Here is a 22329-nt window from a genome sequence, read left to right on the forward strand (position 1 = left end):
GGCGTCGCCTGCATTGTACGGCAAAATGGCTGCCTCCAGGGATTTTGGGACGCCCGGCAGGGACAAATCCCGCCCCCTACAGGTCAGGGAGAAGGGAGCCACCGACTTAGGTGGGCGGCTCTGGAGGAGCTCGCGGGGCGGGCCTACAGCTACTTCCGGCCGCTGGAAGACTGGGTTCCGTGACGCAATATGGCCGCGCTGAGGTGCATGTAGGCGGAAACTCTGTGGCTTCCGGTTCGTAGTGGGGCCTGCGGTGGGAGGGGGAAGGAAGGCGGAGGGAACCATGCGAGGTTCCGAGATCAGCGGCTGGGGTCGCCTCGACAGACCGTTTCTGAGGTGGGGGCCGGACGGTGCGGGGAGAGAAGGCCGGGGCGGGGATATCGAGGGAGAGGTATGGGGGAGACCCTGAGTCTGAGGGATGAGCTGAGTCTGAGGGATGAGCTGTACCTTCCTATCCCTGAAGGGGAGTGTGGCGGCCGGGGGCGGGGGAGTGCTTGGCGGGAAGCTCTTCCACAGCACCGGCCCAACACAGGGTTGAGATCTGAGAGGAATCTGGAGAACCGCCCATTGAGGGGCTCACGATTGGTTACAGGTTACAGAGAATGGAGAAAATTAGGGTGGGGTGAAAGGGAGGGGACTTAAGGTGAAATCTCTCCAACCTAAAGCCCCGGTTTGAGGAGGCCCATCAGAGGGTGAAATGTGGAGATAATTCAACAAGGGGAAAAGAGAATGGATTGTTGGGAGGGAACCGCTTTGGCCTCAGAGAGACTAAGAGTTGGGGTGATCATCCAGGATGGGATGGGGTGTGGGTTTGATGTGTTTGAGGGTGAAAGGGAGCAAACACCTGAGGTAGTGCTGACAGGAGTGTGTTATCTGTGCAAGGAAGTGTAGGGAAATTTGGGATGTAGGTGGTCCTGGGGTTGAGAGGAAGAATCGACTTGGCAAATATGAGAAGTACTGGGAAAACGAAACCGAGAATCAGCTTATCAAATATGAGAAATAGTGGGAAAGTGAAACTGAAAATCAAAGTGAGGGGTAGAGCTAGGGGTGGGGACTCACTCTTAAGTTTGCATCCGCCCGACTTGAAAGGCCCAAAAAGCATGTAGTGCTCCTGCGGTGGCTCATGCCTGTTATCCTAGCCCTCTTGGGAGGCCAAGGTGAGAGGATTGCTTGAGGGCAGGAGTTTGAGACCAGCCTGACCCCAACTCTACTAGAAATAGAAAAATTACTGGGGCGACACCTGTGGCTCAAGGAGAAATAGAAAAATTACCAGAGAATCGTGGCACAGCCTGTAGTCCCAGCTACTTGGAAGGCTGAGGTAAGAGGATTGTTTGAGCCCAGGAGTTTGAGGTTGCAGTGAATTATGATAACACCACTGCACTCTACTCGGGGTGATGGAATAAGACTGTCTCAAAAAGAAAGAAAAACCTTGTAGTACTCATGGTGACTGAAAAGAGGCAGTGAGGACACTGTTGGTCAGGGCTGGATGTTACTGAAACAACACGGAGATTGGAAAATATGTGAGATGCAAGGGTGGGGCTGTGCTGGACGGGCTCTTTCTGAGGCCCCATCCCCTTTCAGCAGGAATTCTGAAATCCCCAACACTTCCTCCCTCTGGGGGATTTGATCCCCCATGGCCACCGCTAACAGCATCATCGTGCTGGATGATGATGAAGAAGATGAAGCAGCTGCTCAGCCAGGACCCTCCAACCCATCCCCCAATCCAGCCTCACCTGGGTCAGAAGTCCCTGGCCTCTCTGACCTTCAAGGGGCTGGAGCAAGCAGTACTTCTGACGGCAAGAAATGCTACAAGTTGGAGAATGAGAAGCTGTTTGAAGAGGTGAGCTTTAAGGGAGAGGATTCTGGTACCCCAGGGAGGGGGATGGCTGACTGGCTCTCTTGTTTTTTCTTTACTAACCTCATTTCCCCTTCTTTCTCTCAACCCCCTTTCTTCTTCCCATTACCCTCTAGTTCCTTGAACTGTGTAAGATGCCCACGGCAGACCACCCGGAGGTGGTCCCATTCCTCCATAACCGGAAGCAGCGTGCCCACTCTTTGTTTTTGGCCTCAGCAGAGTTCTGCAACATCCTCTCTCGGGTCCTTTCTCGGGCCCGGAGCCAACCAGCTAAGCTATATGTCTACATCAATGAGCTCTGCACTGTTCTCAAGGCCCACTCAGCCAAAAAGAAGCTGAATCTGGCCCCTGCTGCCACCACTTCCAATGAGCCCTCTGGGAGTAGTAACCCTCCCACAGACTCCTCCTTGGGCCCCACAAATGCTGAAACCACTGCCTCTACGGCTTCAAGGACCCGTGGTTCCCGGAGGCAGATCCAGCACTTGGAGCAGCTACTGGCACTTTATGTGGCAGAGATCCGGCGGCTGCAGGAAAAGGAATTGGATCTGTCAGAATTGGATGACCCAGACTCCACATACCTGCAGGAGGCACGATTGAAGCGTAAGCTGATCCGCCTCTTTGGGCGTCTATGTGAACTGAAAGATTGCTCTTCACTAACTGGCCGTGTCATAGAACAGCGCATCCCCTACCGTGGCACCCGCTACCCAGAGGTTAATAGGCGCATTGAGCGTCTCATCAACAAGCCGGATGCCTTCCCTGACTATGGAGATGTGCTGCGGGCGGTTGAGAAGGCAGCTGCTCGTCACAGCCTTGGCCTTCCTCGACAGCAGCTCCAGGTTATGGCTCAGGATGCCTTCCGAGATGTGGGCATCAGGTTACAGGAGAGACGTCACCTGGATCTCATCTACAACTTTGGCTGCCACCTCACAGATGACTATAGGCCAGGTAGGGGGTCATAGGGGGGCATCTGTCTACTCCCTACAGGGGTGTCCAACCTTTTTTCTTCCTTTTTTTTTGAGACAGAGCCTCAAGCTGTTGCTCTGGGTAGAGTGCTGTGGCATCACAGCTCACAGCAACCTCCAACTCCTGGGCTCAAGCGATTCTCCTGCCTCTGCCTCCCAAGTAGCTGGGACTACAGGCGCCTACTACAACACCCGGCTATTTTTTGGTTGCAGCCATCATTGTCGTTTGGAGGGCCCAGGCTGGATTCGAACCCACCAGCTCAGGTGTCTGTGGCTGACGCCTTAGCCACTTGAGCCATAGGTGCCAAGCCTTTTTCTTTTCTTTTCTTTTTTTTTTTTTTGTAGAGACAGTCTTACTCTGTTGCCCTCGATAGAATGCCATGGCGTTATGCAGCTCACAGCAACCTCCAGCTCTTGGGCTTAGGAGATTCTCTTGCTTCAGCCTCCCGAGTAGCTGGGACTATAAGCGCCCGCCACAACGCCTGGCTATTTCTTTGTTGCAGTTTGGCCAGGGCCAGGTTTGAACCCGTTACCCTGGGTATATGAGGCCGGTGCCCTACCCACTGAGCCACAGGTGCCGCCCCAATCTTTTTTCTTTTCTGCCACACAGTGGAAGAAGAAGAGTGTCTTGGGGCACACATTAAATACAAAAACATTAACAAAAGCTGATGAGCTAAAAAAAAGGTCTGTGCATAATTTTCGCAATATCTGACACCACAGATAAGCAAAATGGACATTAAATAATCTACATGTGGCCCCTGGACCACAGGTTGGACACCCCTGTTTAGGGTTTGGGCTGAGTGCTCTGACTTTATATCTTCCCTTGTAGGTATTGACCCTGCATTATCAGATCCTGTGTTGGCCCGGCGCCTTCGGGAAAACCGGACTTTGGCCATGAGCCGGCTGGATGAGGTGATCTCCAAATATGCAATGATGCAAGACAAAAATGAGGAAGGTGAGAGAAAGAAGAGAAGAGCCCGGCTCCAAGGCACTTCTTCCTACTCTACTGATCCCTCCAAGACCTCCTTGGATTCTGGTGAGGTATGGAAAGTGAAAGCAGTACACCCTTTAGGGAGACCTTATCCTTTCCCTGCACTGGCCATCAAGGAGTCCACTGTGACTTATGGGGAAGTGTGCAGAAGGAATGCAAGAATCAAACCCTCTGGGGCAAGAGATTCCTTAGAGAAACCTCTTTGTCCCCTAGGGTCCTAGTGGAATGGCATCCCAGGAGTGCCCTACCACCTCCAGGGCTGAGACAGATGATGAAGATGATGAGGAAAGCGATGAGGAAGAGGAAGAAGAGGAAGAGGCCACAGATTCTGAAGAAGAGGAATATCTGGAACAGATGCTGGAAGGTCAGGGGGATGATGAAGAGGAGGAGGAAGAGGAGGAAGCAGGTATGTCAAGGGACCATTCTCTTCATGTGCCAGTTCTACTGTGTTAGGTATGAGCCACCTATTTGAGACCCTTTCCCTTCCTCTTATTCCTAGTGTTCTCTCGGTATTTTTTCCCCTAGTTTTCATGCCATCCCCTCTCCTTTTCTTCTTTTCCAGGTAAGGATGGAGACAGGAGCCCCATGACCCTACCACAGATCTCCACTGAAAAGAACCTGGAACCTGGCAAAGGGATCAGCAGGTCTTCGGGGGAGCAGCAAAATGAAGGACTCATGGTGTCACCATCATTAGTGTTGAAAGAACCCCTGGCCCCCTTCAGCATAGATGCTGAAAGCAATGGAAAACAGTCTGAGGAGTTGCCCATGGAGGAAGAGAGCCCTATATCTCAGCTCTTTGAGCTAGAGATCGAAGCATTGCCCCTGGATACCAACTCTTCTCCTGAGGAGACAGATATTTCCTCTTCCAGGAAGCAATCAGAGGACCCCTTCACCACTGTCTTAGAGAATGGGGCAGCTGTTGTCACCTCCACTTCTTTCAATGGAGGTGTCTCTCCTCATCCCTGGGGAGATTCCAGTCCTCCTAGCAAGAAATCTCGAAAGGAAAAGAAGCAAACAGGATCAGGGCCATTAGGAAACAGGTAACAGTAACAGGAGGAAGAGGGAAGCAAGGAAGTATTACAAGGCGCTTTCTGAGAGGAATATTGGGGAATTGGGTATGCTGGGAGAGCCTGGACTTGCTCCCTCAGTCTTCCCACACTCCTCTATTCTTCATGTTTTTGTCCCCAGCTATGTGGAAAGACAAAGGGCAATGCACATGAAGAATGGGAAGAAGATACATATCCAGCCCAGCCCACCATCCCCTCTGGCTTCCATGTCTCCGGTTGCTGATTCCTCCACAAGGGTGGACTCTCCCAGCCATAGTCTGGTGACCAGCTCCCTCTGCAGTCCTTCTCCAGTCTGGTTGTCCCAAATCCCCCAGTCACAGCCTCCCCGGCCCAGTACTTACAAAGTAAGAAGAGGAGACTTGTTTTTCCTTTGATAATTCATTTTCTTTCATTTTCTATTTCGGTTGCTTTGTCTTAATATTGCACCAGCATCATTTTATCTTCCTTTTTCCCCACCCACTTTTTAATCTCTAAATCCTTCCCTCTGCTTCTCCTCCTCCCAAATTTCACATCTCTGACTCTTTGTCTCTCACTTCCCTGCAGATGAGTGTGGCCACACAGTGCGATCCAGAGGAGATCATCGTGCTCTCAGACTCTGATTAGCTGCTTCCCCCTTTCTTCGCCTCCAAAATGTTTTGGGATAGCATTGGAGGATGGGGGGAAGCAAATGACTGAGAAAGGGATGAATTGAGCTAATCCCCTTTTGGTGGTATTTCTTTTAAAAAAAAGCAAAACCTTAGGTTTTACACACAAAAATAATAAACAATAAAGTTCTTTTCTTATTGTATTCCTGTCTTCCTTGTCCTTCTGCTGTTACAAATTGGCATCAGCTGTCCCCTGGCTCACGGTTAGCCCAGCCTCCATGGTAGCCCTGATCTGTCCTTTCTGATTTGGCCTTTTCACTCCTATCTTGGGGCTTTCTTGCCCGCAGGTCTTCCCAGTGCCTTCTGCCAGGCACTTTTAAAAAAGATGTGCTAACAGTCTCCCTAACGCAGTTTGATTCTCATTTGGAGCAGCAGCAGTAGTAAAAAAACCAATCAGAGGCGTACTCAAGGTTATTTGGCCAATCCAGACCCGGAGGAAGGGGGCGGGGCCTCAGGAGGGCTGTCAGAAGCTAGGAACTGGGCGCTTACATCCGCGAGCCAGCTACTGGTCACAGTTCAGGGGCGGAGCCTAGGTAACGACAGTCAGCACACCTCACCAATGGGAAAGTCAGGTTTATGGAGTTAAAGGGGAATGAATGATTCGGCCGAACCAGGTCCACAGCTCTAAACTGGGGAGGGGACCGATACCTTTAAGGTGGAATGAGGAGATGGTTCTTTAAAGGAGAAGTGGCTGAGTCGGCCGAGTATTGCCCAGCGGTACGGGTGGGGTGCCCGTCTGTGCCTTTAAACTCGGAGCGGCAAGAGGCGGAGCGGAGGCGGAGGGCGGAGGGAGTCGGCGCAAGATGGCGGCGGGAGGGGCCCAGGTTGCAGCTCTGGCCGCCGAGTGAGGGGCGGGGGGGGCCCGGGGGCGCGCGGCCCGGTAAGCGAGGACGCGCGTGGTTGGGGGACGCCTTTGGGGTGGGTAGAGAGGCCGAGGTAGCTATTGGGGAGGAGCGGGGGGGCGGGGTCCAGTGTGGGCGGGGGGAAGGCAAGAGGTGGGGGCAAAAGGACCGAGGGGGCGGAGCATGAGGCGGGTCTTGAAGGGGGCGGAGTTAGAGCTAAATTGGGGGCGAAAGGGCGTGGTCCACGAGAAAGCTGGGGGGCATAGTAAGGGAGATGGAGTGAGGGGTGGTTTTCACTAGGGGAGAAGATCAGCTCTCCAACCACAAAAGAGCTCAAAACACCAAAAAAGTGGATTTTGGAAAGTTAGCCTCTCAGGCAAATAGAAAATAGGGTATAATTCTCAGGGAAGGTACCCCGCTTCCTAAGAGCATCTTATTTCTCTAACCTCGAAGGAGAGGACACTGGATTTTGAGTCAGACACCAGTATTTTCTGGTCCTGCCACTTACTGGCTCTGTGTCATTGGATAATGTATTAAGCTTTCTGAGCTTCAGTTTCCTTATCTGTCAAAAGGGGTTAAAAGGAATATCTAACTCAGTGTTGTGGGAGTTACTTAGATAACAGGTGTGAACATAATTTTAAACTGTAAAGGGCTGTGTCTTTATGAGATGTTATCATTCTTCTTCTTTCTTTTTCTTCCCAGAGACCCCCCCAGCTGCCCTCCTCCTTCCTTTGTTCCTGTGGCTGGGGGGGGGTATCCCCTTCCTCCCTCCACAACATGGAGCCATCTCCTCTGTCTCCTAGTGGGGCAGCACTCCCCCTGCCTCTATCACTGGCTCCACCCCCACTACCCCTTCCAGCGGCTGCAGTGGTACATGTGTCCTTCCCTGAAGTGACCAGTGCTCTTCTGGAGTCTCTCAATCAGCAGCGGCTGCAAGGCCAGCTCTGCGATGTGTCTATTCGAGTACAGGGCCGAGAGTTCCGGGCTCACCGAGCTGTCCTGGCTGCCTCCTCCCCTTACTTTCATGACCAGGTCCTGCTCAAGGGCATGACCTCCATCTCGCTGCCCAGCGTCATGGACCCAGGTGCCTTCGAGACTGTCCTGGCTTCTGCTTACACTGGCCGCCTCAGCATGGCTGCTGCAGACATTGTCAATTTTCTCACAGTGGGGTCTGTGCTTCAAATGTGGCACATTGTGGACAAGTGCACTGAACTCCTCCGAGAAGGCCGGGCCTCAGCTACCACCACCATCACTACTGCTGCAGCCACTTCTGTCACTGTCCCTGGTGCTGGGATCCCATCAGGGAATGGGGGTACCATAGCCCCTGCCACGATAGGCTCTATGCGTTCTCATGCCTCTAGCCGGGCCAGTGAAAATCAGTCTCCCAGCAGCAGCAACTACTTCAGCCCCCGGGAGTCCACTGAGTTCTCATCTTCTTCCCAAGAGGCATTTGCAGCTGCAGCAGTGGGCACTGGGGAGCGTCGAGGAGGTGGCTCTGTATTCCCAGTCTCTGTTGTTGGCAGTGGGGGGGGCACCTCTGGGAAGCTGCTGCTGGAGGCAGATGAGCTATGTGATGATGGTGGGGATGGGAGGGGAGTGGTGGTTCCTGGGGCTGGGCTCCGGAGGCCCACCTACACCCCGCACAGCATCATGCCACAGAAACAATGGGTATATGGGAAGCGAGGTGGGAATTGCCCAGCACCAGCACCCCTGGTTCCCCAAGACCCAGATCTGGAGGAGGAAGAAGAGGAGGAAGACTTGGTATTGACCTGTGAGGATGATGAAGATGAAGAGCTGGGGGGTAGCTCCAGGGTTTCAGCTGGGGGAGGGCCTGAGGCTACCCTCAGCATAAGTGATGTTCGAACCCTGAGTGAGCCTCCAGGCAAGGGGGAGGAGCAGGTCAACTTCTGTGAGTCCTCCAATGACTTTGGTCCCTATGAGGGTGGGGGTCCTGGGGCAGGGCTTGAGGACTCAGGGGGTCCCACTCCCTCCTCCTATGCTGTCTCCCACCCTCCCCGTCCCCTCCTTCCCTTGGACATGCAGGGCAACCAGATACTGGTCTTCCCATCATCTTCATCATCATCCTCCTCGCAGGCTCCAGGCCAGCCCCCAGGGAACCAAGCAGAACATGGGGCTGTGACCCTGGGGGGCACATCAGTGGGGGGCCTGAGTGTGCCGAGTGGTGCTGGTGGGGCCCCTGGAGGGACCAGCAGCGGAGACGGAAATAAGATCTTTCTGTGCCACTGTGGGAAGGCTTTCTCCCACAAGAGCATGCGGGACCGGCACGTGAACATGCACCTCAATCTGCGTCCCTTTGACTGCCCCGTATGCAACAAAAAATTCAAAATGAAGCACCATCTCACGGAGCACATGAAGACGCACACTGGTCTCAAGCCCTACGAGTGTGGCGTCTGCGCCAAGAAGTTCATGTGGCGGGACAGTTTCATGCGCCACCGGGGACACTGTGAGCGCCGTCACCGCCTAGGTGGTGGCGGGGCTGGACCTGGACCTGCGACGCCCACGTTGCCAGTCTTGCCGCCCAAGAGAGAGTCCCCCAGAGCAGGCGGGGGCAGTGGCGACGAGGCGAGTGAGGCCACGCCCCCGTCCAGCAGACGTGTCTGGTCCCCACCCAGCGTCCACAAGGTGGAGGTGGGCTTCAATGGGGGCGGAGGAACAAATTGAGTTAGGCTACTGGGGGTAGCTTCCGGGGGGAAGGGGGATAGGGAGCACGATCCAGGGGCGCTGTGTTCCCGAGGTTGCTGTCCTACCGCACTACTGTCTTCCTTTATCTTTATGGACTTGTATATATTCTGGAGGGGGAACTACATTGTACCATCGCCAGCCCATTCCACTCCTCAGTCCTTCTCTCCTAAGTTACTCTTGGAACCAAGCCCTTCCTTCCTTGATGGGTACACCGAAGCCCCATCTTCACAGGGTGGAGTGCAGGGGAGAGGGAAATGGAGGGTGTTGAGCATCCTGGAGTCACAGGGTCAAGGGTCAGGTGGTTGTAGCCTGTGCCTGAAGTCCGTTTGTGTTTTGGGGATCAGGCCTTTGAGCCCCAACCGTTTTTTGGAGCTTACCCCCTACCCTCTCCGGAAGGATTCGCTCCTTATTTCTACCCTATTTCTCCTCCCACACACACCTCCCGTGGGTATTCCCCAACTCGGCTCTCATGGGGAAGTGGGTGGAGATAAGGAGGAAGTCGAAGGAGTACAAAATTTTCATTTTTATTTTTAACGGTAATTAAAATATTTATTGGTCATTTCACTTGGCTTCCTGACAACCCGTATGTGTTTGCTGGGGACCCGGCACAGGTGGAGGAAAGCCTCAGTAATTGTTCTAGGGGAAATGGATGCTGGAAGGAGGATACCGGAGGGAGGGAGACCCTAAGTTTGGGGAGGGCTCCAACCCGGCGCGCCTGGGTGGCCCAGGAGGGCAAGGCAGGGCTGCCGGGGTCCTGATGAGAACTGGAGAGGAGGTTCCCAAATCCCTGCCTGGCCAAGGGGACGCACCCACCTCCCACGTACCCTCACCTAAGCAGCGCGGGGATTTCTTCCCCACCTCCTGCTGGCCTGCCGAAGAAAGCGAAAGTGAAAGGGAGGAAGAGAAGGCTTCTGGGCGGAGGAGATCGCAGCGCCATGAAGCTTGTGTCTCTGCTCCTCGCTGTAGCTTTGGGTGAGCGAATCCCGAGACTCCTTGCCCAGGAACGGGTGGGTGAGGGAAGGAGAGGGAAGTGGCCCCTCTGGGCACGCGATGCCAGAATGGAAGACGCCGGTCACCGACATTCCAGCACCTCCTCACTCGCAACCCTCTCTCTCAGACCTGGCAGCCGCCGTCTCAGCAGGACCCACAGTGATCGAGTGCTGGTTCGTGGAGGATGCCAGCGGAAGCCACCTGGCTAAAAGACCTGGTGCACTGCTGCTGCGCCAGGGACCCGGAGGACCGCCCCCCCGCATGGACCTCGACCCTAAGCTCTACCTCAGCGTTCACGGTGAGTCTTTTGGGACTTGCCCCCAGCTCTGTCGCCTCCGCCGAAACCCCTTCCTCTTTAGATCGCGCAATGACCTGAAGCCTCACTTCCCCCGATTGTACAATGAGTCCGGATTGCCTCTAAATCACTAGGAGGAAGGTGGTGCATTTGAAGCTCCATGAACTCTGCCCTTCTAGTCCCTTTCCCCGCCAAGACCCTGTCGCTGCGACTCCCTTTTTCTGCACAGACCCTGCAGGAGCCCTCCAGGATGCCCTCAGGAGGTACCCCCAGGACGCCCCTGCACCACACTGCGAGATGAGCCGCTACGTCCCGCTCCCCGCCTCTGCGAATTGGGCCAGTGGCCTGACCCCGGAGCAGAGCTGCCCGAGGGCCCTGGACGGAGCTTGGCTGATGGTCAGTATGTCCAGCTCTGTTCTCAGCCTCTCCAGCCTCTTGCAACCACAGCCAGAGCCTCAGCAGGAGCCTGTTCTCATCACCAAGGCAACAGGTAGCTGGGGAGGAGAGGGGGAGATGGATAAGATTCTAAGGATCCACATCAGCCAGTGACTAGCTTGTATGGACTTGAGGGAGACATTTCCCCAATCGGTTTCAGTTACCTTTTTTGTAAAGCGAGGTGGTTTGGCTAGAATTAATCTTATCTCCACGCAGCTTCTAGCCCTACCCCTGTTTAAAAAAAAAAAAAAAAGTCTACTGTGGCTTGGGGCGAGGCTTTGCTGGTTCCAAAGGGCGGTGTTTTGAAGAGGCTAGATTTCCGACACCCGAACTTGACAAACTTGTTAGGGTGTTAGCGGAGAGGTTGGGAGTTGTTCAGAAGCTGGGTCTTTTTTCTCCACTTCTCCCAGCTTTGTGTCTTGTTAGGCACTCCCACCTTTGCAGTTCACCCTGTTTCAAAAACCAGCCCCTAGCCCCACCCACGCCCACACTTGGCATTGCAACAATCTGCAAAGCAAAGGCTCTGGTGCCCAAGCGCATTCACCTTCCCTGAAAGCCATTTCCCTAAGACATATGGGGATGTGCTCTCAGTGGTCCACAAACACTGGGCTTGAGTGGGCTGAAGGTGCGAGGTGGGAGACCTGATGGTTTCCACTGCAAAGACCGCTTATTGTGTGGCGAAACGCAATTTGAGGCCTAGGGTTCGGTACTTTGCTGAGCTAGGGAGTGGGTGGATAATGCAAGAATGAGGAAGATCTGACTGCGGTATCTAGGAGTTCTCCCTTCTGGCAGCTCAGGCTGGAGGTAGAATAGGAATACCTGTAGAGTCCTTGCCTTTTTTGTCTCATACAATTTTATGTACACAACACATCCTCATGGACAGGCAACTGAGCCCTGCACCCTCTCTTCCTCAGTAACCTGAGAATTACCCACAGAACCAAGTAAATAGACTAGGCACCCAACCCCAAAACTTCATTGCTACCTACACCTCCATTCTTAGTCCCCAGCCCTTACCCTAGGCATGGGATGAGGAAAATTGCTCTTAGTGGGGACAGTGGCTTTCTCCAGGGGGGAGGAATATTTCCTAGGGCTGCTAGCTTTGCTGAGGTGGCAGTGAGAATGTCCTTTGCTCTCAGAGTCTGTAAATGTGGATACTATTTCCCAGCAGTCTATCCGTTGTTTTGACTATCAAGAGAGACATTGTGTTAATGTATTGGTTGATTTCAATAAATGCTTATTAGCACCAAGAATAAGTTAGAGCTCAGTAGTTCTCAGCCTGGGTTTTGAATAAGAATCCTGTTGGAGCCACAGCGCCTATGGCTCGGTGGGTAGGGTGCCGGCTTCATAAATCGAGGGTGGTGTGTTCAAACCCGGCCCCGGCCAAATTGCAACAAAAAAAAATAGCCGGGTGTTGTGGCGGGCACCTGTAGTCCCAGCTACTCGGGAAGCTGAGGCAAGAGAATCGCCTAAGCTCAGGAGTTGGAGGTTGCTGTGAGCTATGACGTCACAGCACTCTACTGAGGGCAATAAAGTAAGACTGTCTCTTAAAAAAAAAAAAAGAATCCTGTTGGAAGCAATTTTTTTTTTCAAGAGGAAGTCTCACTCTGTCAGAGGTGGCATCATAGCTCACAGCAACCTCAAATTTTTGCTTCAGCCTCCCCAGTAGCTGGAACTACAGGTGCCCACCACAATGCCCTGCTAATTTTTCTATTTTTAGTAAAGATAGGGTCTCAAACTCCTGAGCTCAAGCAATCCACCCACCTTGGCCTCCCATAGTGCTAGGATTTTAGGTGAGACCCACTGAGCCTGGCCTAATATTTAATTCTTACCATTCTTTTTTTTTTTTTTTTTTGAGACAGAGTCTCACTTTGACCCCTTCGTAGAATGCTGTGGCCTCATAGCTCACAGCAACTTCAAACTCTTGGGCTTAAGTGATCTTCTTGTCTCAGCCTCCCAAGTAGCTGGGACTACATGTGCCTGCCAGAATGCTTTGCTATTTGTAGAGACCAGGTTTCACTCTGGCTCAGGCTGGTCTGGAATTTGTGAGCTCAGGCAATCCACCCGCCTAGGCCTCCCAGAGTTCTAGGATTATAGGTGTGGCCTGCCAGAATTCTAGGATTATTGGTGTGAGCCACCATGGCAGGGCACTTCTTACCATTCTTTATTACTTTTTTATTTTTATTTTTTGAGACAGAATCTCAAGCTGTCACCCTGGGTAGAGTGCTGTGGCGTCATAGCTCACAGCAACCTCCAACACTTGGGCTTAAGCCCCAAGTGATCCTCTCGCCCGGCCCTCTTACCATTCTTTTAAAACATCATGGAAAATTTTTAAAATACATGGAAGTAGAGAGAATAGTATGATGAATGGACCATATCCGTTACCCACTTACATAGTTACTACATTTTACCAAATTGTTTGTCCTATCCTCCTTCCACTGTTTTATTTATTTATTTATTTTTATTTTTTGTTTATTTTTTTGAAGTATATCCTAGGCACCATATTATTTTACTCATAAGTACCTTTGTAAGTATTTCTATTAAATAATGACTCTTGGCCAGGTGTAGTGGCTCGTGCCTGTAATCCTAGCACTCTGGGAGGCCGAGGCAGGTGAATTGCTTGAGCTCACAAGTTGGAGACCAGCCTAAGCAAAAAGCGAGACCCCCGTCTCTACTAAAAATAGAAAAACTGAGGCAAGACATTTGCTTGAGCCCGAGAGTTTGAGGTTGCTGTGAGCTATGATGCCATGGCAGTCTACTGAGGGCGACACAGTGGGACTCTGTCTCAAATAAATAAATAAATAAATAAATAAATAAATAAATAAAATAGACAAACTGAGGCTAGATCACTTGGGCCCAAGAGTTTGAGGTTGCTGTGAGCTATAATGAAGCCATGGTACTATACCCAGGGCGACAGAGTTAGACTCTGTCACAAAAACAAACAAACCAACCAATCTGAGCAAGAGCGAGACTCCGTCTCTACTAAAAATAGAAAAATTGGCTGGGGGCGGCGCCTGTGGCTCAGTGAGTAGGGCGCCGGCCCCATATACCGAGGGTGGTGGGTTCAAACCCAGCCCCGGCCAAACTGCAACAAAAAAATAGCCGGGTGTTGTGGCGGGCACCTGTAGTCCCAGCTACTCGGGAGGCTGAGGCAAGAGAATCACATAAGCCCAAGAGCTGGAAGTTGCTGTGAGCCACGTGATGCCACGGCACTCTACCGAGGGCAGTAAAGTGAGACTCTGTCTCTACAAAAAAAAAAAGAAAAATTGGCTGGGTGTTGTGTTGGGCACCTATAGTCCCAGCTACTCAGGAGGCTGAGACAAGAGAATCTCTTGAGTCCAAGAGTTTGAGGTTGCTGTGAGCTATGAGGCCACTGACACTTAACCCAGGGCAACTGAGTGATACTCTGTCTCAAAAAGAAAAAAAAAATCAAGAACTGAGTAGATTTGGGTAGTAAGAGGTATTAAATTATGTGATTTAACCCTTATAACAACCTCATTATCATCATTAATATCGCTATTTTTGAGATTAGGAAGCTGAGCCATGGAAATGTGAAGTATGTGGCCCAAAACCATATAAATAAGCTTCAGAGTTAGGATTTGAAACAGGGAAGCCAGGATCCAGGTACTTGGCCACTACACTGCACTGCTCCCATCGAGCATAGACGTCTGTGCTCAGACATAGACTATAGCTGGAACTTTCTGGGGTCAGTAAACTCTGTACAGCATCATAGGATTTTCTTTCTTTTTTATTTTGGATTACTGTAAGGATATATATGATTGGGTTACATTGTTTGCATTTGTTAGGTAGCATCTGAGTTGTATTTTAGTCCCTCACCCAGGAAGTGTGCCACATACCCCTACATTGTACCTGTTAGGTGGGAGCTTACTGAGCCCTCCCTTTCCTTCCCCCCACTTGAATTTAATTGTTTTTCACTTTTTTTTTTTTTTTTGAGACAGAGTCTCAAGCTGTCACCCTGGATAGAGTACCATGGCGTCACAGCTCACAGCAAACTCAAACTCTCTTGGACTCAAGCGATTCTCTTGCCTCAGCCTCACAAGTAGCTGGGACTATAGGCATCCACCACAATGCCCAGCTATTCTTTTGTTGCAGTTGTCATTGTTGTTTTAGCTGGCCCAGGCTGGGTTTGAACCTGCAAGCCTTGGTATATGTGGCTGGCACCCTACCCACTGACCTACAGGTGCTGCCCTGTTTTTCATTCATTCTTTTTCTGAGACAGAGTCTCATTTTATCGCCCTCAGTAGAGTGCTATGGCATCACAGCTCACAGCAACCTCCAACTCCTGGGCTGAGGCTATTCTCTTGCCTCAGCCTCCCGAGTAGCTGGGACTATAGGCACCCGCCACAATGCCTGGCTATTTTTTTTTTTTGCTGTTTTTGGCCAGGGCTGGGTTTGAACCTGCCACCTCTGGCATAAGGGGCCAGTGCCTTACTCCTTTGAGCCACAGGTGCCACCCCTTGACTATTTTTTGTTGTTGTTGTAGTTTGGCTGGGGCCGGGTTCAAACCTGCCACCCTGGGTATATGGGGCCAGCACCCTACCCAGTGATCCACAGGCCCTCATTCTTTCTTTATTTTATTGTTTGGGATTCATTGAGGGTACAAAGAATTAGGTTACACTGATTGCATTTGTTAAATAAAGACCCTTTTGTAATTGTCATTCTTTTTTGAGACAGAGTCTTAGAGTCTCTTGGGGTTGAGTGCTATATGGCATGATAACTCACAGCAACCTCAAACTCTCAGTCTCAAGCAATCCTTTTGTCTCAGCCTCCTAAGTATCTGGAACTACAGGCACCTGCCATGACGCCTGGCTAGTTTTCCTATTCTGTACAGATGGGAGGGTCTTGCTTTTGCTTAGGCTGGTCTCAAACTCCTGAACTCAGGCAATCCATCGCCTTGGCTTCCAAGAGTGCTAGGATTACAGGCATGAGCCACTGTGCCTGGCCCTTAATTGTTTTTCTCTTGTGTGGGCCTGTATTTGTTCATCTCAGCACCATAGGGTTGACAGTCATGGCTCAATCACTGTCTTCACCAATAACCACGCAGGGCCTGGTGGTTCTTCTTCTTTTTTTTTGAGACAGAGTCTCACTTTGTCACCTTTGGTAGAGTTATAGATCACGGCAACCTCAAACTCTTGGGCTTAAGCAATTCTCTTGCCTCAGCCTCCCAAGTAGCTGGGACTGCAGGACCCTCCCTCCCCCATAAGGCCCGACCATTTTTTAATTTTTTATTTATTCATTTATTTTTTTGAGACAGTGTCTCATTATGTCACCCTTGGTAGAGTGTCATGGCATCACAGCTCACATCAACCTCCAACTCCTGGGTTCAAGTGATTCTCTCACCTCTGCCTCCCAAGTAGCTGGGACTATAGGCACCCACCACAATGCCCGGCTATTTTTTGTTTGCAGCCATCATTGTTTGGCGGGCCCAGGCTGGATTCGAACCCACCAGCTCAGGTGTATGTGGCTGGCGCCTTAGCCGCTTGAGCCACAGGCGCCAAGCCGGGTTTAAGCAATTCTCTTGCTACAGGTCTGGCCATTATTTTGCAGTTTTTGGCTGGGGCTGGGTTTGAACCCGCCACCTCCAGTATATGGGGCTGGTGCCTTACTCCTTTGAGCCACAGGCGTCACCCAGGCCTGGCCGTTTTTTTAGAGACAAGGTCTCACTCTGGCTCAGGATGGTCTTGAACCTGTGAGCTCAGGCAATCCACTTGCTTCAGCCTCCCAAGTGCTAGGATTATAGGCATGAGCCACCGTGCCTGGGAAGGACTTGGTTCTTCAAGGATGGTGCTTGGATACTAGACCAGTTCAGTTTGTGTCAGAAGTGACCTCAGATCCTGCAGTCCCCAGAGATTGAGTGGGCTGTGTTCACAGCAGACTTCAAAGGCTATACCACCTCACTGCCTCTATGCATCCCTAGACCTCTCTGCTGGCTCATTTAGCCACACTGGGTTCCGCCCAGTCCCAGGCACAGGGGACTTGCAGGGAGGGCTGGGAGTTATATTTTAGTCCCTCACCCAGGAAGTATGCCACATACCCCTAAATTGTATAGGTTAGGTGGGAGCTTACTGAACCTCTCCTTTCCTTTCCCGTACTTGAATTTAATTGTGTTTTTCATTCTTTTTTTTTTTCAGCCAGGGCCAGGTTTGAACCTGCCACCTCTGGCATGTGAGGCCAGCGCCCTATTCCTTGAGCCACAGGTGCCGCCCTTTTTTTTTTTTTCTTTTGAGACACAGTCTCGAGCTGTTGCTCTGGATAGAGTACCATGGCATCACAGCTCACAGCAAACTCAAACTCTTGGGCTCAAGCGATTCTCTTGCCTCAGCCTCACAAGTAGTTGGGACTATAGGCATCCACCACAAAGCCTGGCTATTTTTTTTTTGTAGAGACAGAGTTTCACTTTATGGCCCTCGGTAGAGTGCCGTGGCATCACACAGCTCACAGCAACCTCCAACTCCTGGGCTTAAGCGATTCTCTTGCCTCAGCCTCCTGAGTGGCTGGGACTACAGGTGCCCGCCACAATGCCCGGCTATTTTTTGGTTGCAGTTTGGTCTGGGCCGGGTTTGAACCCGCCACCCTCAGTATATGGGGCCGGCGCCTTACCGACTGAGCCACAGGCGCTGCCCAAGATAGGTATCTTTAGAATGGGAGCTAGGCACTGCCTATTTTTTTTTTTTTAATTGTTGGGGATTCATTGAGGGTACAAGAAACTAGGTTACACTGATTGCTTTTGCTGGCTATTTTTTTTGTTGTTATGCAGTTGTCATTGTTGTTTTAGCTGGCCCAGGCCAGGTTCAAACCTGCAAGCCTCAGTATATGTGGTATGAAAGGAGGTATCTCTGAGGGGTGGGTGAATTGGAGTTCAGTCTTTTCTATAACTCCATTTTTCTACCTTCTTTTTCTCCCTCATGCCTCTTCCACTCCCTCATCCCCTTATCTTCCCTAGTGGTGCTGACTGTCCTCACTCACACCCCTGCTCCTCAAGTAAAACTGGGACAAGATGCTATCCTGGACCTGAGCTTCAGCTACATGCCCCCCAGCCCTCGGGCTGCCTCATCTCTGGCTCCAGGTCCTCCTCCCTTTGGGCTGGAGTGGCGACGCCAACACCTGGGTAAGGGGCATCTGCTCCTGGCTGCAACTCCTGGACTGGATGGGCAGATGCCAGCAGCCCAAGAGGGGGCAGTGACATTTGCTGCTTGGGATGATGACGACCCATGGGGCCCATGGACTGGGAATGGGACCTTCTGGCTCCCTGCAGTGCGGCCCTTTCAGGAGGGCACCTATCTGGCCATTGTACACCTGCCATACCTGCAAGGACAGGTCACCCTGGAGCTTGCTGTGTACAGTGAGTGAAGAGTACAGTGGTCTCTTTGGATAGAGGGTGGGCACTGGATTACGGGAATACCATGATGGGGAAGGGATGATGAAGAGTGAGTGGAGATGGGGATCCCAGGAGTTAGGAGGGTAGTAGGAGGGTGGAGGGTCCCTGGAGGCTTCGGCATGGGGATTCCTAACCAATGGAGAGACAGTGGGTTCCCCATTCCAGGAGAAGAAACCCAACCTCACTCAGTTTTGGGGAAGTCGTAGGGTGAACTGAAGGTTTCTGAGGGAAAATTTCCTCATGTTCACTTTTTACTCTTTCCCCAGAGCCTCCCAGAGTGTCCATGACACCAGCACCTCTTGTATGGGCTGCCCCCGGGGAGGCTCCTCCGGAGTTGGTCTGCCATGTGTCCCATTTCTACCCTTCTGAGGGCCTGGAGGTAGAGTGGGAGCTCCGGGGTGGCACAAAGGGCGGCTCTCAGAAGATTGGGGGACAGAGGTGGCTCTCTGCCTTGCACCACCATTCTGACGGCTCTGTTAGTCTCTCCGGGTACTTGCGGCCACCCCCAGTCACTGCTGAGCAGCATGGGGCGCACTACACCTGTCGAGTCCACCACTCCAGCCTTCCTGCCTCAGGGCGAAGAGCTGAGGTCACCCTGGAGGTGGCAGGTAAGAGCTAGGAGTGCCCTAGAGCCTGAGACGGTGCCGGGGAAGACATGGAGCTCACTCTTGCCCCTTTCACCTGCAGGCTTCTCCGGACCCTCCCTCGAGGACGGAGTAGGCCTTTTCTTGTCCTCCTTTCTTCTGCTTGGACTCATCAAGGGGCTAGCCTGGGTTGGTGAGTGTGAACCCCCACCCTGACAGTGAACCCTCACTGTGGACATTCCTGACCTACTCCCAGAAGCCTGACACCCATTCCTCTGCCCTACTCCTCTATCATTTTTGAATCCCATCCCTTTTCAATCTTTCCCCACAGCTGCCTACCTGTCCTGCAAGGATTCAAAGGAGAAGGTAACAGCGCTACACCTCCCCTTATTTTTCCCTTTTCATTTTATCCCCTCTCCTCATATCATCACCATGGAGGGAGGCTGCTGGTGTGGTGGGGTTCACACAGACCTGGGTCAAATCCTACTGCTATGTCCTAACTGTAGGACCCCTCGAACAGCTACTTAATTTATATTCAGTTTCCTTGGATGTAGGGATTTTATTTATTTATTATTTTTTATTTTTGGAGACAGAGTCTCACTTTGTTACCCTCAGTAGAGTGCTGTGGTGTCATGGCTCACAGCAACCTCAAACTCTTGGGCTCAAGTGATTCTCTTGCCTCAGCCTCCCAAGTAACCTGCCACAACGTCTGGCTATTTTTAGAAAGGCTGGTCTCAAACCTGTGGTGCTCAGGCAGTCCACCTGCCTCAGCCTCCCAGAGTGCTAGGATCATAGTCATGAGCCACTGTGCCCAGCCAGGATGTAGGGATTTTAAAACATTGTTTAGGCAGTGCTGTCTAATAGAAATATAAGGCAAGCCACTTATATAAACTTAGTTCATTAAAAATAAACAAGTAGGGCAGCGCCTGTGGCTCAGTCGGTAAGGCGCCGGCCCCATATACCGAGGGTGGTGGGTTCAAACCCGGCCCAGACCAAACTGCAACCAAAAAATAGCCGGGCATTGTGGCGGGCACCTGTAGTCCCAGCTACTCTGGAGGCTGAGGCAGGAGAATCGCTTAAGCCCAGGAGTTGAAGGTTGCTGTGAGCTGTGTGATGCCATGGCACTCTACTGAGGGCCATAAAGTGAGACTCTGTCTTTACAAAAAAATAAATAAATAAAAAATAAACAAGTAAAATTATTTAACAATATACTATAATCAAATATAGGGTAAATATCTCTTATCTGAAATGCTTGAGACCATAAAGTATTTTGGATTTTGAATTTGCATATGTATTATGAGGTATCTGGGGATGGGACCCAAGTAACCACAAAATTCATTTATGTTTCAGCTTATAGCCTGAAGGTAATTGTTTACTATATATATATATATATATATTTTTTTTTTTTTTTTTTTTGAGACAGAGTCTCACTTTGTCGCCCTTGGTAGAGTGCCCTGGCATCACAGCTCACAGCAACCTCCAGCTCTTGGGCTTAGGCTATTCTCTTGCCTTAGCCTCCTGAATAGCTGGGACTACAGGCACCTGCCACATTTTTTTTTGTTGCAGTTTGGCTGGGGCCAGGTTCAAACCTGCCATCCTCGGTATATCAGACTGGCGCCCTACTCACTGAGCCACAGGCGCCACCCTGTATAAATTTTTAATAATATATGTGACCTGTCAAATGAGGTCAGGTGTGGAATTTCATACTTGAGGCATCATGTGGAAATCAAAGTTTTAGAATTTGGAGCATTTCAGGTTTTGGATGTTTGGATCAGGGATGTGCAACCTGTTATCTAAAATATTGTCATTTTAACATGTAAAGAATATAAGAAAAATTTTTTTTCTTCAATATAAGAAATTTTAATTTTTTTCCATTCTATGCCTTCAAAAGCAGCACATCTCAATTGGGACTAGACACATTTCAAATGTTCAATAGCTACATGTGGGTGGTGGCTACCATGTTCGATAGTGGAGCTTCAGAGGACGGTTAGGAGAGTTAAACAAAATGTGCATCTCCTTAAGAAGACACAAGATAGGGCGGTGCCTGTGGCTCAAGGAGTAGGGCATCAGCCCCATATGCTGGGGGTGGTGGGTTCAAACCCGGCCCCAGCCAAAAACTGCCAGAAAAAAAAAGAAGACACAAAATATAAAGCACTCAGCACTGTTTGACAGCAGAAAATACAGAGAATGTTAGCTCCATCCTTCTCCCACTTTTTATGCCCCTGATGGGATAGTATATTTCTGGAAGGTACTTCACCTGCCTTCTACAGCCAAATTCCTTACCTCTTTCTTACTTCTCTTCCAGAAAACACAGTGAGGGTACTCAGCACCATCCTACAGAAGTCACCATCATCTCTGCCTACAGCTGTAATAGTTCCCCAAACTAGCACCTCATCATCTGCTCCTACTCCCTCAAATCTCCCTCCACTGAGTGGCTTTTTCCGTCCTAGCTCACAACAACCTCAAACTCTTAGGCTTAAGTGATCCCTTTGCCTCAACCTCCTGAATAGCTGGGACTACAAGCACCTGCCACAACACAGGGCTTGTTTTTCTATTTTTAGTAGAGATGGGGGTCTCTCGTTATTGCCCATGCTGGTCTCAAACTCCTAAGCTCAGGTGATCCACCTGCCTTAGCCTCCCAGAGTGGTAGGATTATAGGTGTGAGCCACTGCCCCCAGCCCACTGAGTGTCTTTTTAAAGACACAAACCTTATGGCCTTCACCTTCTTAGAGCTCCAGGGCCATGGGTCTCAAAATTTTTGGGATCTCTTCAAAATTATCAAGGAGGCGGTGCCCATAGCTCAGTGAGTAGGGTGCTGGCCACATACACCGAGGGTGGGGGGTTCGAACCCCGCCTGGGCCAGCTAAAACAACAATGACAACTGAAATAACAGCAACAACAACAGGCAGGCACCTGTGGTCCCAGCTGCTTGGGAGGCTGAGACAAGAAAATCGCTTAAACCAAAGAGTTGGAGGTTGCTGTGAGCTCTACCAAGGGGGACATAGTGAGACTTTGTCTCAAAAAAAAAAAAAAATTATCAAGGATTCTAAAGAGCTTGTGCTTATGTGGGTTATAACTATCAGCATTGATCATACTAGAACTTAAAAGTGAGAAAATTTTGAAACACAAGAATACACAAGCACACATTCCATTCATTGTGAAAACCATGGTGTCAATACATACCATGTAGCTTCTGGAAAACTCAATCATACACTCTTAAGAAAATGATAAAAAGGGCAAAGAACACCTTAATTTGGTTATAAAAACAGTCTAATCTCACATACCCCCTGAAATAGTCTCACAGACCTTTGGGACAGAAACTACACTCAGGCAACAGGTGCTCTAGGGCCAAATCCAATTTTTTTTTTTTTTTTTTTTTGCCCCAGCCTTTGTGTTCCCCCGCGCCGGAGCCACTGCCTACCTCTCTAGCCCTATATGGTTCCCCCTACCCCAGCCCTCTTCTCAGTGCTTATCGCACCAACAGATAATTCCTTCCCTCCAGTGAAGCAAATGCTTCCCACCTGCCTCCGGGTCCCAGCGCTCTGTTCCCTCTGACTAGTCCATC

The 22329-nt window shown here is 50.8% G+C and overlaps 3 protein-coding genes across 9 annotated transcripts; all 3 read left to right on the forward strand.

Annotated features, from left to right (window-relative positions):
- Positions 1-175: 175 nt before the first annotated feature.
- Positions 176-5662, forward strand: DAXX (death domain associated protein). Of its 7 annotated transcripts, none has more exons than XM_053603147.1 (8): positions 176-234; positions 1582-1840; positions 1972-2800; positions 3647-3858; positions 4022-4214; positions 4371-4848; positions 4997-5219; positions 5419-5662. In XM_053603147.1, exons 2-8 carry the CDS (start codon positions 1634-1636, stop codon positions 5476-5478), a joined length of 2202 nt encoding a protein of 733 aa, XP_053459122.1. In that variant the 5' UTR covers positions 176-234; positions 1582-1633; the 3' UTR covers positions 5479-5662. The 7 variants fall into 7 exon arrangements, with proteins under 7 accessions (XP_053459122.1, XP_053459120.1, XP_053459119.1 ...); XM_053603145.1 differs by having other exon boundaries at positions 183-336; positions 1585-1840; XM_053603144.1 differs by having other exon boundaries at positions 191-336.
- A 645-nt stretch (positions 5663-6307) lies between these two features.
- Positions 6308-9626, forward strand: ZBTB22 (zinc finger and BTB domain containing 22). Its single transcript, XM_053602013.1, has 2 exons — positions 6308-6399; positions 7064-9626. The coding sequence occupies exon 2, from the start codon at positions 7139-7141 to the stop codon at positions 9041-9043; it is 1905 nt and encodes a 634-aa protein (XP_053457988.1). The 5' UTR covers positions 6308-6399; positions 7064-7138; the 3' UTR covers positions 9044-9626.
- A 52-nt stretch (positions 9627-9678) lies between these two features.
- Positions 9679-22238, forward strand: TAPBP (TAP binding protein). Its single transcript, XM_053602015.1, has 8 exons — positions 9679-10036; positions 10182-10352; positions 10579-10839; positions 17746-18144; positions 18447-18788; positions 18868-18957; positions 19096-19130; positions 21070-22238. The coding sequence occupies exons 1-8, from the start codon at positions 10000-10002 to the stop codon at positions 21079-21081; spliced, it is 1347 nt and encodes a 448-aa protein (XP_053457990.1). The 5' UTR covers positions 9679-9999; the 3' UTR covers positions 21082-22238.
- Positions 22239-22329: the final 91 nt, after the last annotated feature.

Source organism: Nycticebus coucang, chromosome 9 (assembly GCF_027406575.1).
Source record: "Nycticebus coucang isolate mNycCou1 chromosome 9, mNycCou1.pri, whole genome shotgun sequence".
NCBI classification, from domain to species: domain Eukaryota; kingdom Metazoa; phylum Chordata; class Mammalia; order Primates; family Lorisidae; genus Nycticebus; species Nycticebus coucang.

What these genes read in the sequence shown, in the direction of transcription:
- DAXX (XM_053603147.1), top strand. Translation starts at nt 1,634, where the DNA reads ATGGCCACCGCTAACAGCATCATCGTGCTGGATGATGATGAAGAAGAT. An exon ending in GGAGGAAGAGGAGGAAGCAG is followed by an intron (nt 4,215 to 4,370) that starts GTATGTCAAGGG and finishes CTTCTTTTCCAG; the next exon opens with GTAAGGATGGAGACAGGAGC. An exon ending in CCCGGCCCAGTACTTACAAA is followed by an intron (nt 5,220 to 5,418) that starts GTAAGAAGAGGA and finishes ACTTCCCTGCAG; the next exon opens with ATGAGTGTGGCCACACAGTG.
- ZBTB22 (XM_053602013.1), top strand. Translation starts at nt 7,139, where the DNA reads ATGGAGCCATCTCCTCTGTCTCCTAGTGGGGCAGCACTCCCCCTGCCT.
- TAPBP (XM_053602015.1), top strand. Translation starts at nt 10,000, where the DNA reads ATGAAGCTTGTGTCTCTGCTCCTCGCTGTAGCTTTGG. An exon ending in CCTGGAGCTTGCTGTGTACA is followed by an intron (nt 18,145 to 18,446) that starts GTGAGTGAAGAG and finishes CTCTTTCCCCAG; the next exon opens with AGCCTCCCAGAGTGTCCATG. An exon ending in CAAGGGGCTAGCCTGGGTTG is followed by an intron (nt 18,958 to 19,095) that starts GTGAGTGTGAAC and finishes CTTTCCCCACAG; the next exon opens with CTGCCTACCTGTCCTGCAAG.